The sequence below is a fragment of the Capricornis sumatraensis genome, chromosome 11, assembly GCF_032405125.1.
Source record: "Capricornis sumatraensis isolate serow.1 chromosome 11, serow.2, whole genome shotgun sequence".
NCBI lineage: Eukaryota > Metazoa > Chordata > Mammalia > Artiodactyla > Bovidae > Capricornis > Capricornis sumatraensis.
The window spans coordinates 100210411-100230361 of record NC_091079.1 but is presented as its reverse complement, the minus strand read 5'-3'; the positions used below and the strand labels follow the sequence as shown (position 1 = coordinate 100230361).

Below are 19951 nucleotides of genomic sequence, written 5' to 3'. Positions count from 1 at the left end.
AAACTTTTGGAGCCACATTAGTGTTCTATGTGCTCACAAATTAACCCAACTGCATCAAAAATGAACAGCGAAACCACAGTGAAGGGGGACAGAAAGAACTGACGCAAGACCCTTTTGGACGTAGGCGTTTTATTACAGACCCCACACTAAAGGCAAATACTGGATTCCAGTTCATAGGATTTTTTGCTGTGTGTTTAGATTAGCAATTCTGAAACTGTTTGTGATTGAGCATATAAGTAGGTGCATTTAAGATTTTAGGAGTCATGTTATCCAACACTCTTGAAAGGGAAGTTATAAATAAGGGAAGAGAAATGCTAGAATGAACCCCGTGGTGTGGATATAAGACAGATACAAGGTACAATAAGAGATGATAGATAGACAATGGGGTGTGTGTGTGTGTGTGTGTGTGTGTGTGTGTACTCTCAGCAAACAGGGCCTAGAAGCAATGACAACCCAGAGGCATAAACACACTTAGTACCTACATCTTGGTATCTAAATACCGTTCCCCATAAAAGGAAACCAGAACTCCTTAAAGAAGTTGTTGCTTTCAGAGCAGGGCAGGAAAACTGTAAGAGCAGCCTGGAATGCAAAGTCTGTGCCAGAAAGTAGGAGAAGCTTAGAGAGTAAGGGGTGATATTGAAAGGGCAGGGGAGGGACTTCCCGGGAGGTGCAGTGGCTAAGACTCCAAGCTTCTAGCATGGGGTACGGGCTCAGTCCCTACTCAGGGAATGAAGACCCCACGTGCTGTGCAGTATGGCCGAAAGAGAAAAAGGGCGTAGGAGATTGAAGTCGCTCCCACCGAGCAGTTTCGGAATAATCTGAGCATCAAAACACGTGATAGTATTGGGTTACAATCCATCACATGCAATAAAAATTCATAAAATTACATAAATAAATAAATACAGAAGAAGGGAAAGATCTCCCCTACAGCAGAATGCCACCTAGTAAACGCGGACTAAACGGCGAAGCCACGAAGATCATCATTTCAGAAGCAGTGCAGTGGGCACTGACTCGGGCAAGAATCCTCAACGGACGTTAAAACAAGCGCATCAAATGGTAATAAGGAAAACCACTGTTTACCCAGCGCCATAAGAACTTGTAACCACTGACAAGCCCAGAGCGCCCCCAAAGAAATTAACATAAAAGGGTTCCAATTGGGTAGCAACCAAGAGCGCCTCTCTGGGGGTGCAGGCTCCTAAACCATGCTGCGAAGAAGCCCCACAGATGACCACGTGACGCATTAAACAAGAAGAAAAGCGCCACGAATGGAAACCAGTAAAGAAAGGAAACGTAAAGCTCATCCCGTAATTATTTGCTTCAGAATGTGAAATAAACAAGATTAAGACATCAGAATAATTAAGAAACTAAAATGGAACAAAGTGCCATGTAAATTTCTAGCAAGATTTTTAAAGACTCAAATATAATTTCTAGAAAAAAATTTACTCATTAAAAAGGACAAGCTAAAAAGCAGATTTTAAAAAGAGAAGAAGAGAATGAGTATTCTATTAGAAAGACAAAGGAAATTACCCAAAATGACATTGATAAAATCAGAGAGGTAGGATATATGAAAGTTAAGAGACATAGATTATCATGAGACTATCTATGATGAACAGAATCTGAATACAGAGAGGCAAAGAGAAAAGAGAAAGAAATCGATAATAAGAAAAAGAATATTGGAAGAACTAAATGTTGAGAAATTTCCAGAATTCATGAAAGTTATAAATCCAGATTATGGAAGCACAAATAAATCTACAACTAGCCTTCCTGTAATAAAACAACCAAACTCCACAGACAAAGAACAGAAAGGCTGAAAAGCGTCTGTAGAGAAAAGAGATCGCCTGAACACTGAGACCATCGATAGGCTTGTCATGAACCAGAGCCAAAGACAGTGAGGCATCTTCTAAATGACCAGAAACCACTCTCAGACTGGCACCCAGCCAGCCCTGCAAAATTGGGTGCAGGCTGAAGATATTTTTGTGTGAATAAAATTAAGTTTACTCCCACAGGTCTTCTCTAAAGGAAACTGACCACATAGAGAAAGCCTGAGATACAGGACGGAATAACAAGCCAAGAAATTTATAAACGCGGGTGCCGGACAGATAAAGACCATTAAAATTATGATTGTTATAATACCTTTGTAAGGCAAAAAATGTTGAAATTAACATATTTATTATAATTATGTAAAATATAGAAGGTAGAGAATTAAAGTTAAAGTACTATAAAAACTTGGACTGGTTAGGGAATGGTAAATATATTCATTAGTTATAGATTTTGGCTGTATGAATGCTAAAAATTTAATTCTAATCATACAAAAATATAAAAGGATTAAATATCAGCTAGTTCAGTAAAGGGGAAACGTATTTCTCTTTAAGCTGATCAATTCTAATTAAGTAAGGCATACAAGGGAAAATGTAGCAAAATGTATGAAATAAATGGCAAATCCAAAATGTAAGTGGACTGTGCGTACCAATTAAAATACAAAGATTGTAAGAGATGATTTTTTTAAATCCAATTAAATACTCTTTAAAAGATTTACTCACCTTGACCCTTAGGATACACACAGGGTGAGAGCTGAAGCATACAGAATTACTAAGGCATGTCGCTACTAAGCCAAATAAGCTGATGTCACTATAAGAAAATATTGAATTACTAAGAATAAAGAATATTGTTTTTTTTAAAAAAATTATTCACTAGGAAAATATAACAACTCGTCATGAATCTAGACCCTAATATAAAGCAAAACTGCCAGAATTTACAAAGAGAAATGGACAAACCTCTCTGACGCAGAGATTAAAATTTTTCTCAAGGATACATGATGTATTCTTTGGAAGGAATGATGCTAAAGCTGAAACTCCAGTACTTTGGCCACCTCATGCGAACAATGCGAACAGTTGACTCATTGGAAAAGACCCTGGTGCTGGGAGGGACTGGGGGCAGGAGGAGAAGGGGACGACAGGGTGAGATGGCTGGATGGCATCACTGACTCAATGGATGTGAGTTTGAGTGAACTCCAGGAGTTGGTGATGGACAGGGAGGCCTGGCGTGCTGCGATTCATGGGGTCGCAAAGAGTCAGACACGACTGAGCGACTGAACTGAACTGAACTGATTCTGAAGAATATAGGGAAAGCTTAAAAAAAAAACCTCAAGAATACATTGAGAATGTATTCTCAAGAATATAGGGAATGGTTAAAAAGAAAGAAACAGAGAGAGAGAAAAGAAAAGAAAAAAGCACATTTAAACAATAAAAAAAAAGTCTGAACAAATTAAAAAAAAAAATTCCTACCACAACGCAATTGTTAGATACCAATAGCAAATACATTATCTTTTTAAAATAACTCCATATGTTTAGAAATTAAATATTTATAAAAAGCCTCTGAATCAAAATAGAAAGTCTAGCAGAAATCAGAAATTATGTAACATGAGCTATATGAAAATACTACTACATGTCAGAGTCCACGTGACACAGCTGAAGCAGCGCCTGGGTGTCTGCAGGCTTAAAATGCACACGATGAAAAGGAGAAACATGGAAGATTAATGAGATGCGCTTTCAATTCCGGAAGTGGTAAGAGAGAAACATAATAAGGAAAGAAGCAACTAGTACCTATAAAAACATAAGATAAAAAGACACCACAGACAGACGAACAAGATGGAGACATGCACACATACCCGAATATTCAAAACCCAGGTGCATATTCGAGAGAGATTCCACCACGTGTGAAAAAGGCGACATGAGTAAGAATTTCAACATCAATTTCGTAATAGTGAAATATTGGGGACACCAAGATATAAGAGTTAAATATATTGGGTTATATTTATATGATGGAGTTCTATATAACAGAGATGAATAAATTGCCTCTATATAAGTCAACATATGGATAACTCAAAAAAAAATCCAATATTCTGTGGTGAAAAAAAGGAAGTTGCAAAAGTATATTTTGATTACATGTCTACAAAATTTAAAATGTAAATGCATGATTAAAGTATGGTTTCAGGATTCATATATTTATGTAATAAAATGATAAAGACACATATTGAAATAATAAACACTGATTCCAAACACTGGTGGCCTCTTAGAATGGAGAAAAGGAATATCCAGGGATATACAAGGAGCTCCAACCTTACTGTTTATACTTGCTTTCTTACCTTGACAAAGGTGTTCATCACTTATTTTTAAACTTTTTATATATCTGACATGAAAAAAGGGAAAGGGTGAGTCTCTCAGTCACGTTCGACTCCTTGTGACCCCGTGGACTGTAGCCCGCTGGGCTCCTCTGTCCACGGGATTCTCCAGGCAAGAATACTGCAGTGGGTTGGCATTCCGTTCTCCAGGGGATCTTCCTGACCCAGGGATTGAACCCAGGTCTCCTGCACTGCAGGCAGATTCTTTCCCATCTGAGTCACCAGGGAACCCCTATATGTCTTGATATATTCAAAAATTTACAAACACACTGCAAAAAAATACATACTTCTAAAATGAAGTTGCAGGGTTAAAGGATAGGCAAATTGTATATTTTTGATAGAGTTCACCAAACAGACACAACTTTTTCAATAACTTTGTCTTAAAATATACATAAATCTAAAAATTATTAGGAGAAAAAAAGGAAAACATTGAAACAATTTCAAATGTTGGAAAGAATGTATGTTTTAAGAATAAATTATTGAAAAAACTGTGTCTATTTGGTAGACTCTATCCAAGATGTAAAATTTGCCTGCCCTTTAACCCTGAAACTAATTTTCAGAGTATGTATTTTTTGCAGTGTGTGTGGAAATGTTGAACATTAAAGAGTGAGCTGTCAGATGGAGAAGGAGGGAAGGCAGGAGGTCACGAGACTGAGGCGTCCTGAAGGTCCTGTTAGGGTCGCCTGCATCTGAGGTCACTGAAGCCGGAAGGGGTTCAAGGTATGTGGGCCGGGGAGGTGGGTGCAGAGGGGGGCCCGGCAGGGTTGGGGGTGAAATACGGAGTTGGATTTTTTTTGCAAGGATTGCTCTAACCTCTGGGCAGAGAGCAAATGGAGATCTTGTTAAATACTATGCACCAGGAAAGAGAGGGGAGCTTAGTGGCGTATTGGCAATAGACACGGAAAGAAATGAACAGATTCTGTCGGTATTTCAATAGAAAATGCCTTCACTAGGACTTAGTGGTGTATTAAGTACGGGAAAGCAAGGGAGAGGGGAGTGCTGACACTTGGTTCACAGGGGATCCGCGCGCCTCCGAGGCAGCAGGGCCGAGAACGCATAGCGCCTGCGCTCCGAGGACAGCCCACCCTCCCCAACAAGCAAGCAGAAATGAGATCTGACCTTCCTCGGGTCCAGATGGTTTATTCTCGCTTCCCTTGTCCACAACTTTGACTCTGGGTTTTGGCTCCTTTCTTTTTTCTAAATCTTTAACTGGAAGAAAAGTAAAAATACAGCAACATGTCAGGTTAAAATCTAAAAGAAAACATTCCATGAGCTTTTACTAAACTCCTTGCAAGTATTAAGAGCTTTAAGTAGAAATTAGCTACATGGCGGAATCTCATTCTAGAAGGCTGGAGCTGCTACTCTTTTCAGTCTTGTCATGGGAAAGCGTAGAAGCCACTTACAGATTTACTTCGGTCAAGTATTCACTACGGGCAGATGTATCAAATTTAATCCTACACAACATAAAATCGCAAGATTAGCCCCATTTCAGACATGATGGAATGAAGGACCAGCAGGCTAAGGAGCTAAAACGTATCCATAAAATCAGAAAGTGCTGGCATAGGGTTTAAGCCATGTCTTCAGATTTCTAGGAGGCCTGTGAGTGGCCCCTGTTCTAGAAAGGTCTGAGCCACATATACCCTCATTTGAAGCTGGTCTATCTGCAATAAAAGATGGAGAACTCCATAAAGATTCTCTTTCAAACTTAAAAAAGCTTCCTACTAATAAAAAGGAGCACTTGCTCATCACTTCCATTCCGAGACACTCAGGACCCAGGCTGGCGCTTGGGCCTTGGGTGCATTCGACCCAATCTGCCCCACTAGCTTTACTTCTCGCCATGGCAGCCTTCTCGCCACGGTTTGGCGCCTTAAGTTATTTGTTAGTTAGTATTAGTTGCTTGGCCATGTCTGACTTTTTACAACCCTATGGACTACAGCCCAGGCTCCTCTGTCCATGGAATTCTCCAGACAAGAATACTGGAGTGGGTAGTCATTCCCTTCTCCAGGGATCTTCCCAACCCAGGGATCGAACCCAGCTCTCCCGCGTTGCAGGCGGACTCTTCATTGTCTGAGCCACCAGGGAAGCCCCTGAGTCACCACTGAATGGCAACAGTACGTGCACAAATGAAATTCCCTGTGAAACGGAGGAAGCGATCTCATGGCAAGATATTCCACTTAATTACTGCATTCACTTCATGGGGATCAGCAACCGTGTTGGAAGGTGAGCTCTGTAGGGTAAGCAGTGGTTTCCTCTGAACCATCCTCCCTGCCCTCTCCAGGCTTACTCCGTGAATCCTGCCCTCATCACCTCTTCCTCCTCTTCTTTCTATCGGCTCCCCACCGCTAAAAAGGCTTGAGACTTACCACTTGCCTATGATTCCTTCCCTTAGAAGCCTTTCTTGGCTTTCTGGTACTTGAGATTAAATTCCACGATTAAAAATCATAATAAATACAAGCTGCCTTAATCGTTCCATTTCCACTGATGTTCTAATTTTCTAAATCCATTCTTTAGACCTCATCTTCTGATTTCTTTATAAGGGTTAACCACTTTGGAACACCCCTTCCTTTAAATTCTTTTCTTGCTCAGTTTTTACAAAAGCCTTATCCTGGGTTTTTTCATGTTCCTCTCAGCCCCGTTTACATTCTCATTCTTTGGAGCATTTTTCTGCTCCCATTCCTGAAACAGAATCATAAACACTCGCCTCATATCTCGGCACACCCACCTACAATTGTATCTCCCCTGTCCCTGGATGACTTCCAAGTCCACATCTTCAACCCCACCCACACACAGGCCATGCCCTCAGACGGCTTACATTCCCTAAAAGAAAATAAGTCTGCAGCTCTGATAGGAGCAGAGTTGTGCTAGAGTAGAAATAGGTCTGGGAAAGAAAAATTGCGAAAGTGGAGACTCTGGGAAATTTCACCAGGAAGGTGACATTTGGGCCAAACTTTGAAATATGAGCAAGATTTTGCAGGCAGAGATTAGCAAAATTAGTTCCAAAGAGAAAAACAGTGGCCAAAAAAATGTTTGCCAAAATAGGCCAAAATCCATCTACGGATGAACAAGGGGGAGAAAGAAGCAATAAGTCATTTTGAACTGGGTTATTAGGTCACACATAAGATGTAACACATGGGTCACACCAAGCTGCTCAGGGAGGAGGCAAAATCAATTAGAAAACAGACTGTCAAGAGCAAAGCAGGATTAATCACAACAACAACCAACAAGCCCTACTGTGTGCTGATGGGAGTTAATGTACATAGTAATAGGCACAGATCATCTCCCCACCTGCAGAAGTCGTTAAACTGCTTTAACTACTTAAAGGCCCAAATACACACACCTGAAAATCCAAAGACTGTTACTTATTTTCCCTGTATCAGAAGACTGACTTATGAAGAACTTGAATCCCTACACTAATTTCAAACCCACATCCACTGGGCTTTTCTGGACTCTCACCTTCCTGGACCCAAGCATGAAAGCGTTCCAGGGAGGAGGCCAGCGTTTGGCTCCCCCTCACAGGAAGCCAACACATAACTGAAATGCAAAGTGGGAAAGGAAGCCTTCCAAACAAAGTTATTTTAATCTCATCCTATAAAACGTTATTTGGGAAGAACTAAGCTCTCTATAGAGAAGGCAATGGCACCCCACTCCAGTCCTCTTGCCTGGAAAATCCCGTGGATGGAGGAGCCTGGTAGGCTGCAGTCCATGGGGTTGCTAAGAGTTGGGCACGACTGAGCGACTTCACTTTCACTTTTCACTTTCATGCATTGGAGAAGGAAATGGCAACCCACTCCAGTGTTCTTGCCTGGAGAATCCCAGGAGCGGGGAAGTCTGGTGGGCTGCCATCTATGGGGTCGCACAGAGTCGGACGCGACTGAAGCAACTTAGCAGCAGCAGCAGCAAGCTCTCTATATTGCCAATAAAAATAACAAAGTTGAAAAATATATACATATGCCTGTATGTGTGCTAAGTCACTTCAGTTGTATCCAACTCTTTGCAACCCCATGGACTGCAGCCTGTCAGGCTCCTCTGTCCATGGGATTTTCCAGGTAAGAGTACTGGAGTGGGTGGCCATTTCCTTCCCCAGGGGATCCCAACCCAGGGATCGAACCCGCAACTCTTACGTCTCCTGCATCGGTAGGCGGGCTCTTTACCATTTGCACCACCTGGGAAGCACGCTCCCACCCAAGTATATGTGTGTATATATATATATATATATATATATATATATATATATGCTTCATATAATTTATCTAACTAAGCAACTAGACGGTTTCACTAAGATTATTTCAGCAGAGCTAAGCAAGCTGAAAGCAAATGCATTTCCTTTCAAATGTTCTGAGGATACAGCTATCAACAAAGCTTTTTAAGGCTGCTTATATGCTGCCGTCTATGGGGTCACACAGAGTCGGACGCGACTGAAGCGACTGAGCACCAGCAGCAGCATGCTTCTTATGCTGCTAAGTCAGTGGAATACCTGCCATCGTCAGTCGTTCTAAACCTTAAGACTAAAGTGAAATGAATCGTTTCTCTTTGTCCTTTTTCCTGCTTCTCACAAACGTTAAGGAAAGTTATTTCCCTTACTCAAGTTGGAATGTCAGGCCAGAGACTGAAGCACAGTGCCAATAAAATGAGACAGAGGCTGATTTATAGTGAAAATAACATGAAACCCTTTCCCAGAGCTTTCAGACATGTGAACCTCAAAAGAACGTAACATTTTAAGACAGCTGTATGTCCTGCTGACAGGTGGATTGGCCAAATGTCTTTGTTCAGAGGTTTCAAGAGGTAGCAGGTTAATAGAGTTTTGTTTTGTTTTTTTAAGAAAAAAATCACAAAATACAACTTATAAAATGTTATTTAGAAGAGAAAGAAGAAAAGGAAGGGGAATAGAAAAATCCACAAACAACACTGATGAACATAGAGTCTAGAACCCATGGGCTCCCCGGTTTGTGGATTAACCCCTTAAAAAGCTACTGTTAGTTGAACATCGCTCGTTATTAGAGAAACACAGATCTAAACTACAATGAGGTATCACGTCACACCGGTCAGAATGGCCCTCATCAAAGAGTCTACAAACAATAAATGCTGGAGAGGAAGTGGAGAAAAGGGACCACCTTGCTCTGTTGGTAGGAATGTAAATTGATACAGCCACCATGGAGAACAGTATGGAGATTTTTCTTTAAAAACTAGGAATAAAACTACTATATGACCTGGCAGTCCCACTACTGGACATATATCCTAAGGAAACCATAGTTCAAAAAGACACGTGCACCCCGGCGTTCACTGCAGCACAATTTACGGTATCTAGGACACGCAGGCAACCTAAATGTTCATCGGCAGATGAATGGACAAAGAAGTCATGGCACATATGCATACAATGGAATATTACTCAGCCATAAAAAGGAGCACGTTTGAGTCAGTTTTAGTGAGGCGGATGAACCTACGACCTGTTGCACAAAGTGGAAGTGAGTCAGAAAGAGAAAAATATTGAACATTAACACATATATGGAACCTAGAAAACTTTTCTGCTGAACCTATTTGCAGCGGCAAGCATGGAGCTGCAGACTCAGAGTCCAGACGTGTGGACGCAGTAGGGGAAGGAGAGGGTGAGACAGACTGAGAGAACGGCATCGGAACGCGTGCATCCCCACACGCAGCACAGCTGGGAAGCTGCGTGTGACCCGGGGAGCTCCGCCCGGCGCTCCGCGACCACGCAGAGGGGTGGGACGGGCTGCGCGTGGGAGGGAGGTTCAGCGGGGGACGTGTGTGTACGGCTGATGCACACCGCTGCACGGCGGAAACCAACACAACCTCACAAAGCAATTATCCTCCAATTAAAACAAATTAAAAAATAAGCTACTGTTGTCTGACATGATGTCTGGGATTTACATCAAAATCATATGAGAGAGGGGGCTGTTGGGGTATAGATGGACAAGACTGACCATGAATGGTTAGTTGTTGAAGCCACTGATGGGTATTCGGGGGTTGATTTTACAATTCTGTCCATTTTTAAAGTTTAAAATTGTACTTAATGTTGAGTTGGGGGTTTTTTAATGAGTCTGTCTTAACAATGAAGTGACACAGGAAGTTAACCAGGAGCAACCTGTCCTGTTCACATGCATGATACACAGAGCTCGGCCCGCACACCAGACAAGACGCCTCCAGGAAGAGGGGGCTGCTGCGATCTCTGGTCCCTATACTATAAGGTCCCGGGGACAGGGATGTGCTGTGTTCCCAGTGCCTAGAATAGGGCCTGGCAGTTAGTAGTCGTGCAATATACACTTAAGTGACAAAAAAAAACTTAGTGAATGAATGAACATCTCCTGAAAGGCAAACGAATCAGGACCTCTGCGGATAACTTTTAAATTCAACATAAGGAAAAGCTTCCTAAGAGAACAGGGCCATCATGGATGGGGCCGCCTCAGAGGGTTCCCCTCTGCTTAGAGTGTCTCTGGATGCAAGTCCTTTGATCAACTCAGTATCTGAGAGCTGACTCAGATATGAAGACATCGCCCATCCGCTCTCTTTCCAGGCCACTCCTGCAGCAGAGACAGCACCTTCTTCCACGGAGTCCTAAAAGCGTTTACTGAGCAGCTATTATGTACTGGGTAGATGAAGGTCTGCATAAGGCTCGGGGACGGTGTCAGGGAGAGGATTTCAAAGCCAACACTTGAGGGTTAGGGTTTTCTCCGGGTATCTGCCCAGGAGTGGGACTGCTGAGTCATACAGCAGATCCATGTTTAATTTTTTAAGGCACTTCCATACTGAAAACCATAATTCCAAAAGACACATCACCTCACTGTTCACCACAGCACGACTTACAGTAGCCAGGACATGAAAGCGACCTGCACGTCCCTCAGCAGAGGAGTGGACGGAGAGGAGGCTCACACGCACGAGGGAAGGCCACCCAGCCACGAGGAGCGAGGCTGCGCCATGTGCACAGACGCGCACGGACCTAGAGACTGCCATACAGAGCGAAGTGACATAGATCGAGGGCCGTATACTCACGCACGCGTGCATCTAGAAGAATGGTACAAACGAACCTATTTGCGAAGCAGAAAGAGACACAGAGCAAACATATGGGCACCAAGTGGGGAAAGGAGGGTGGGAGCAGCTGCGAGCCTGGGATTAACGTGTGTAACGGGCTTCCCAGGTGGCACGGCGGTAAAGAATCCGCCTGCCAATGCAGGAGACACACGACATGCAGGTTCGATTCCTGGGTCGGGAAGATCCCGGGGGGAGGAAACGGCAGCCCACTCCAGTGTTTCCACCTGGAGAATCCCATGGACCAAAGAGCCTGGCGGGCTACAGTCCACGGGGTCACAAAGAGTCAGACACGACTGAGCAATTGCACGCTGCTGCTGCTGCTGCTAAGTCGCTTCAGTCGTGTTCGACTCTGTGCGACCCCATAGACGGCAGCCCACCAGGCTCCCCCGTCCCTGGGATTCTCCAGGCAAGAACACTGGAGTGGATTGCCATTTCCTTCTCCAATGCATGAAAGTGAAAAGTGAAAGTGAAGTCGCTCAGTCGTGTCCGGCTCTTAGCGATCCCACAGACTGCAGCCCACCGGGCTCCTCCGCCTGTGGGATTTTCCAGGCAGGAGCACTGGAGTGAGCGCCATCGCACACACATGTGAAACAGACACCGTGAGAACCTGCCCTGCACACAGGGAGCTCTGCTCAGTGCGCTGCGGTGACCTGATGGGGAGGAGCCCCACGGAAGAGGGGTCTGTGTATGCAGACAGCTGATGCACTTTGCTGCAGAGCAGAAACGAGCATAGCATCGTAAAGCAACCACGTTCCAATAAGAAGAATGTAAACTAAACCTGAAAGGACGAGCAGCCGAGCAGGGAAAGGGGCGAAGGAAGGGACAGGAGCGCACCGGAGACAGAAGGAGCCCACGGAGGGCTGGACTGAAGGTCTCCTAAGGTCGTGTCAGATCTAAACAATCCAAGGTCAACCCGGCACAGCATTTACCACGGACTCGGACTCAGCCCTGGAACCGAGTCCCAGGGCAGCACTCTATTCTGCAAATACGTACTTCGGAACTGGCCTTGGGCTGGCTTGCTTTCTTTGTCTTTGTTGTATGCAATAACCTGAACCGTGTAATTCTGGTCCGGCATAAGACCTTGAATGATTGCTTTCGTTGCAGTGTTCTGGAGATTCAACTGATTGGTTTTTCCACCTGAAATAAAACAGAAAGATAAATCAGTTCTAAGAAGCACATTAACTGTGTCCATTAAGAAATTTCGTTAACCAGGAATCTAGATTTTAAAGGTGAAGATATTTAAAAACAGGTTTAATGGTGAGTATGGCATAATACTTCTTTTTCATATAATTCCCATCCTCATTTCCAGTTCTACTCTCTGCATTAGACAACTTAAACAGCTGTCTAAAGTAGGGGAAACACATTCACAAACATCTTTCGCATACGCACTGTTGCTTTGATTCACGAGGGAAAGCCACGGCCTGAGATCGGAAGGCGGTCAGCCCTGAATGTCAGACACAGTCTGCAAGGAAAGAAGGCCACCTGAAGGCGAAGGGGAGGATACGGACGGGCTGAACGCAGTCACCGACGCTGGCACGTTCCCTAGGGCCTCTCCAAAGCGAGTCAAAGCATCTCTGAAGCATTATTAGCGGTTGAATTACCCTGAATCTGAGCATCACTGGCTCAGCATGCTGAAGGAACCACTCCTCGTCTGGCTACTTAAAAGTTAGCTTCTTCCTGGAAAAGATCCCAAACTCCCATGGTCTCTCCATCAAACCAGACTGACCTCTCAGTTTTGCTGAAAATGCTAGTGATTCAGTATCAACTTGAAGGCAAAGCTCCAGACATGCATTCTTCTCTATTTCTGGCAGTGGTTGCTGCCTGAGAAGAGGAAAATCAACCTAAAACTGCTCCTCCAGCAGCAGCAGCAAAAGGGCCAGAAATTTGCTGAATTAATCAAGTATAACACAGGCTACAGTGCATTTTAATCACAGGTAGCTCTAGCAGTAAAGAACCCGCCTGCTGATGCGGGAGACACAGGAGACGCGGGTTCAGTCCCTGGGTCGGGAAGATCCCGGGGAGGAGGGCATGGCAACTCCCTCCAGCATTCTCGCCTGGAGAATCCCGTGGACAGGGGAGCCTGGAGGGCCTCAGTCCATAGGGTCACAAAGAGTCGGACACAACTGAAGTGACTTAGCACTCAATAAAATAAAATTAGTTACGTTAAATCTGAAAAGCGACGATCCTATCACCTCTGCTGCCCACCACTGTAAGGCAGAGCTGAGCCTGTCTCCTGCCAAACCCCACCTCCATACATGCGTTTATGTCCAAGAGGCTAAACTTGGTTTCAGAAACACCTATCATTTAAAACTCATCCTTGACAAAGCGCATCAGATGAATCTTTCACTATGTGTTTCACTAAGAAGAAAAAGAAAGTGCCTTAGAAAAACTGTGTACTAGAATTCCTCTCTGAGAGGCATACCGTATACTATTTTAAAGACTTTGAGAATCCTGTAATAAAAAAGCTTCAGCTCTGCTTAGAATGGCACTCTTCAAATTTATCTGACCGTTAAACCATTTGATTATATAACAGCTATCACATCCTGCTAAAGATCATGGAAAGTGCTTTGGGAAAGACTGGTATAAACAATGCGCAGAGCTCATCTCCTAGTGTTGAAACAGCTACAAACATCCTGCGTCTAGATGCATTTATGACTCCTTTTATTTACTCCGTTTACTTTAGGTTTGATCACGTCGATACGAGAGTGTCAAGACTGTCTTACTGGCTTGGGTCACGGCAGCACGGACGCTGGGTCACCATGGAAAATGAACCCAGTTTTCATGGAGAAACTATCTGCTTTCTTCCTCCGTTTCTGTTTGTCACTGGGGTGTCTGAGCAGGAAGGGGGGGGTCTGCTTTTGGAGACGCTACAGCAGAGATGGCCGAGGGGTGAGGCCGAGGTTGGTTCAAAAACCACCCAAGTCATTTCTTTTGAAGAAAACTAATTTTACTTGCTTATTTATTCTTGGCTGCACTGGGTCTTCACTGCTTTTGCGGCTTCCTGTAGCTGTGGTGAGCAGGCTTCTCACTGCGGTGGCTTATCATGTTACGGGGGCTTCCCAGGGGGCACTACTGGTAAAGAACCTGGCCTGCCGACACAAGAGACATAACAGACTCGGGGAGACACGAGTTCGATCCCCGGGTCGGGAAGATCCCCTGGAGGAGGGCACAGCAACCCGCTCCAGTGTTCTTGCCTGGAGAACCCCATGGATAGAGGAGCCCGGTGGGCTACAGTCCATGGGGTCACAAAGAGTCAGACACGCCTGAAGTGGCTTAGCACGAGTGCACACATTGTGCTGTGGAGCACAGGCCGTGGGCGGGCGGGCTTCAGGAGCTGCAGGACACGGGCTCAGCAGTCGTGGCGCAGAGGCTCAGCTGCTCCACGGTACGTGGGGTCTTCCCGGACCAGGGATTGAACCCGGGTCCCCTGCGTTGGCAGGCGGATTCCCAGGCACTGCACCCCCAGGGAAGTCCTTCACGTCACTTCTAAGGGTCTGATCCTTCAGTCACACTTGCTTGGAGTACTAAAGAGTTTGGTGTTACCAGCAATCAATCCAAAAAATTAACCTACTGATTACTTGGAGGGAAACTAGTTACTTTTTAAGACAAAGGAAATTCTCAGAGGTACCACAAATAAGGGACTTATATACTGACCGTTAGCATCACAATAATGTTCAAGAGCCTCTTAAATTTCCCACAATGGTTTAGAAAACAAAGTGCATTTTTAGAAGTCAAAGTTAGTTAAAAATCGGGCAGTGTTCTACAATGAAAACTCTGAACGGAGGCTTGAGAATAAAGTAAAGCCGTCCATGACTGAGTCAACTTCCATGGGTCAACATGGGGAGAGTGCGTCTTCTGAACCAGAGTCATTCTACGGAGGCTGTGCCTAACACGTGCTGATAAGGAAAGGTTTCTTTCTAGTGACCAAGCAAGAAGCCAAACATGTCATCTGCCTGTTTGTTTGACATTTTAAATCCACTACAGAGTAAGATGTCCCCACTTAGAAGTAATAGAGCACGTCCTCTTTAAATGAGTTGGGATGAGGCCTCCAACAGAAGGGAGTCCAGCTCTGTGTGACCATTTTTATCACCAACAGAAGGAGCAGACCTTACGTTTATATGACACACACACGTTACACAAACAGGCTGCTACTGAGTATTTACTACTGTGCGGAACTGGATTTTATGGGCAGAAGGGAGCCTGAGAGATCCGCCCGGAGCTCCTCCGCTACCGTCACAGCTAAGGCTTCCTGAGCCCCCGGATGGGCCCTCCGTTTCCCGGCCCGTTTAGTCCCCACGACCAGCCCTTCCCGTGACCGTGCCAGCGCAAAGGGCAGGCTGCGGGCCCCACATGCTCTATCTGTTCTCGTGCCGTCCCCAGACCACGCTTTAAGTTTCAAGCCTCGCGGCAGCCCCGTGAGGCGGGCACCAATACTGCCGCAGGCCCCACGGAAGAGGAAGCCGGGGCGCTGAGACCCCGACGGCCAGCAGGAATGAGGGGCGAGGGCTTGAGCGCGGCTCTCCAGGACGCCCGCGCGGCAGCCGCCCTCTGCGAGCCTGGAGTTTCTTTGCTCTGCTTTTTGGCCATGCTGCATGCTTGCAGCGTGTTAGTCCCCTGACCAGGGATTGAACCCCAGGGCCTTGGCAACGAGAACGTCACGTCCTAACCACCAGGTAATTCCCAACGTGCTGTGTACTGTTTCAGTTGATTATAAATCAAAAACATGAAATGAGAAAGGAAAAACACAACCAAAATTTAACTGTGAAAAGTTTTACACAACTATTTGATCCTCATGATCAGTGTGTTTACCTTCTGCTTTTCTTGCTTTAATGCGTCATTTATGCCCGCTGTGTCTACTTAGAGTTTATAACAACGCATCATTGCTGAACAATATTCTATTAAGCTAATTAATCGTAGGTGGCTCAATGGTAAAGAATCTGCCTGCCAATGCAGGAGACTCAGGAGACCCAGGTTTGATTCCTGGCTGGAGAAGATCCCCTGGAGGAGGAAATGACAACCCACTCCAGTATTTTTGCCCAGAAAATTCCATGAACAGAGGAGACTGGCAGGCTATAACCTATGGGGTTGCAAAGGAGTCGGACATAACTCGACTAAAGAACAACATAATTAATCATAATTTACTCAGCTGGTCACAAGCGCTGGAGGTAACTTTCAAGTGTCCAGAGACCAAAAGTATTCATCCGTGTCGAAACAGAGGTAGTGAGGATTTTTGATAGTATGAAAATTATGGTGAGCCCCATAGCTAGTCTTTAGATTTGAGGCAATATTATTTTCTTGAGTAGAGGATAAGATTTCAAGCTCAAAAGATTAAATGAAACAAAAGTCTTTCAAGTGAGATTAAAGCAACACTTAGCACTATACGTTTTCATTTCCTGTGCGCCAAAAGTTGCTAATACTCTAAAACAGCTGATTTTTTTACCTGAAGCCGGAGTCACAAGAAGCTTGTATCCACCAAATTTCCCTCTTGGAGCCTTCCATGAAATCTGGATACTATCATGAGATAACACATTATATCTTAACCTTGTGGGTGGAGGGACTGAAAAGGAAAAACAAAGTTGTTTAAACGTTGAAGCTTTTAAGCTTTCATTGTCAAACTGAAAAGCCAAACTAACGTAATCAGAATACTCAAGACTCAAGACTTCACGTTCTTTCTACAGCCCGTTAGTGAAGTGATCTGTTTGCAAAATAACAAACCCAAGAGCATTTGTTTCTGACCCAAGAGGTAAGCATTTGCCAAGTAGTACTGATCTTGTGTGCTTTTTCCAGTGGTCACGTATGGATGTGAGAGTTGGACTACAAAGAAAGCTGAGCACCGAAGAATTGATGTTTTGAACTCTTGAGAGTCCCTTGGACTGCAAGGAGATCCAACCAGTCCATTCTGAAGGAGATCAGCCCTGGGATTTCTTTGGAAGGAATGATGCTGAAGCTGAAACTCCAGTACTTTGGCCACCTCATGCGAAGAGTTGACTCATTGGAAAAGACTCTGATGCTGGGAGGAATTGGGGGCCGGAGGAGAAGGGGACGACCGAGGATGAGATGGCTGGATGGCATCACCGACTCAATGGACATGGGTTTGGGTGGACTCTGGGAGTTGGTGATGGACAGGGAGGCCTGGCGTGCTGTGGTCCATGGGGTTGCAATGAGTCGGACACGACTGAGTGACTGAACTGAGCTGAACTGAACTGATCTTGTGCAAACAACTGTGATTTAGGGTTAGAATGTAACACCCTCGTCTAGCTTAATGGAGCCAACCTTGCAAAGTAGCTTTATTATGTTACAAGGATGAATGTCTCTGCTCTGAACACATGAACTGTTGCAATCTAGGTAGACCGTGATCTGTTTTCTGCCTTTAGGTTTCCACTTTATTAACTCAGTAATTTTTATGATATGATAATTTAAGGCTATTACAGACATATTATAGTAAGGTCAATCTTTTCCAATAGTTCACTAAAAAGGTCTATACTGCTTTTTTGTGTAAGTCATTCAAACTTCAAAACATGTTCTTGGAACTCTACATCAATGTTCCAGAATTTCAAAAGAAATACTTTCATAAGATTTTTCTGTATAATATATAAATTAGTTTGTCACAAAAGAAAATTTAATGCTTGACAGAAAAGTTAGCACTTATTACCTACTTCTGTGCCTGGTCTTTCTTTCCCACTTTACGACAGAGTCCGGGGAAGGAAAGAAACACTCATTTCAATAGGTCTGTAGTATTACGTGGGGTTTAGATGTTAGTTTGGTTCCCAGTCCTGTCAGTTATTAGATGAATAACCTTGAGCAAGTGATTGCTCCATTCAAAGCCTTGTTCTTAGAAAAAGTGGCACAGAATAAGCGACAGTGTTAAAGAGAACGATGGACATAATCTGTATATGTGCAACAAATGTTTGTTCCCATCCAGCCTTACTTCATCTAATGGATGATCTCTAAAGCTTATTTAATCCTCACAAAAATACATCACTCTCCCAATTTTATGCACAAGGGGAGCAAGAAGACGCTAAGACATTCATCCAGGTTCACATACTGGCTCATGACCATCTTTGACCCCAAACAAAATGCTCTTTTTCTTCAGGAGAAGATTTATATTAAGAAGTCACCCTTCACTGAGCTAGAAGAATGGGCGATTTACTCCTCATCAAGCTCTCCGCTCATCTGAAATCAGTGAGTACCTAAGAACACAACTTTAAGAGCAGTGTTCTCTTTCTACTTGCCCTTTGCTACATTTCAGTAAAGAATGCTAGTCAAGCAATAAACACACTAGCTTCCCATTCTCAGTTTGACATGAACGAGTCTACATTTCTCCAACTTATGGGAAAGTATGGATTTATCATAAGAACTACTATTCTGAGCTACAAGAGAAGGCTGGCTAAACCTAAATTTGGATGAACAGAGAAACTGATACTAGTTTGCTTCCTCTGGAACTTGGGGAGAAAAATCTATTTATAGATAGATTCTTATTATTTACAGAAGAAAATTAAAAATAAGAATTTTAAATGCTAAACAGTACATGTAGTTTCTGAGCCAAGCCTTGCCAGTGGGCTGGTGGACATGGTTGGCCGAGCTTACTGCAAGGTTTTGCATGAATGCTTAGGAGGCAGGGGGCGGGCACGCCTGGGAAGCGTCGAGTGAAGAGCGCAAGCAGCGGGGAGGCTGCCGTCTGGGCAGTCCCCGAAGGATCGCCCGATCTATCTGCACCCAGGCGTCCCCGATCTATCTATCTGCACCCAGGCGTCCCCAATCTATCTGCACCCAGGCGTCCTGCCCGACCTCTCAAGGAGGGCAGAGAACTAACACTCAGGACTCCTAGGTTAAATATTAGAAATCTTTGTAGTATGTTCTACCCAGGCCACTGTTCTTTAAATGCAAGCTTTTAGCCTGCAACATCTTTAGTCAACAGCTGACCTTCTGAACCTCCAGGAGAAGTGATGAGGGTGACCACACGCAGATACCAGATCACGCCCAGAGATCATGGATGGCACTCCAGAACCCAGAATGGCAATATCTTCCATTGAACCATTCCAGGAAATAAAAGTGAAGCAAAGGTAACAACCCAACCCATCAACGTTCAAAAACAACTTACAAATGGTTTATACGATGATGGTCCCATTACAACTACCAGCAAAACGCAATATTGCCATTTTCTTTTATCAACAGAACCCGTCTATTGCCCATGTATGCATAAACAGTCTCACAGTTATTAAAAGGAAATCTTGGTTAGACACAAAGTTTACATTTCCTTCAGGTTTTTGCCTTTAGGGGAAAAAAGCTAGAAAAGAAAGAAAGCAGCGTGAGGTCACAGCTTCGAGCTTCAAAGACAGCTCCAACTGTACATTTGGACAGCACTGGGACTTCCGCCAAGGCAAGGGCAGAAAGGTCGCCAGGAACACTGCCAGCGCAGTGCAGAGGCCACCGTTCTCATCTCACGGACCGAACAGGTGAGTATATTTAATACCAGAGCCGTGGTTTTTCTTTCTGCAAGCACTCAGGAGCCCCTTCTATAAGTATACGTACTTAACTCCAGTAAGAAATATAGATGCTTGCATGAACTTGACTCAAAAGTTAATCTGCGTCAGTTAAGTCTTTTTTTTTTAATTTCAAGGTATTTTTTTCTTTTTGATGCAGTTGTAGATGGGACTGTGTTATTTCTCTCTCTCTTTTTTTTCCCTTGGTGTATAATTGCTTTGCAATGCTGTGATAGTTTCTGTA

General features: G+C 44.1%; 1 protein-coding gene across 7 annotated transcripts in view; it reads right to left on the bottom strand.

The window, feature by feature from the left end:
• Positions 1 to 19951, bottom strand: part of COL14A1 (collagen type XIV alpha 1 chain) — a 231080-nt gene that overhangs the window by 193830 nt on the left and 17299 nt on the right. For all 7 annotated transcript variants that reach the window (XM_068983360.1, XM_068983358.1, XM_068983361.1 and 4 more), the window contains exons 3-5: positions 16665 to 16781; positions 12218 to 12361; positions 5300 to 5389 (exon numbers count right to left, since the gene is read on the bottom strand). In XM_068983360.1, coding sequence (XP_068839461.1) covers positions 5300 to 5389; positions 12218 to 12361; positions 16665 to 16781 — 351 coding nt within the window. The remainder of the gene's footprint in view (positions 1 to 5299; positions 5390 to 12217; positions 12362 to 16664; positions 16782 to 19951) is intronic.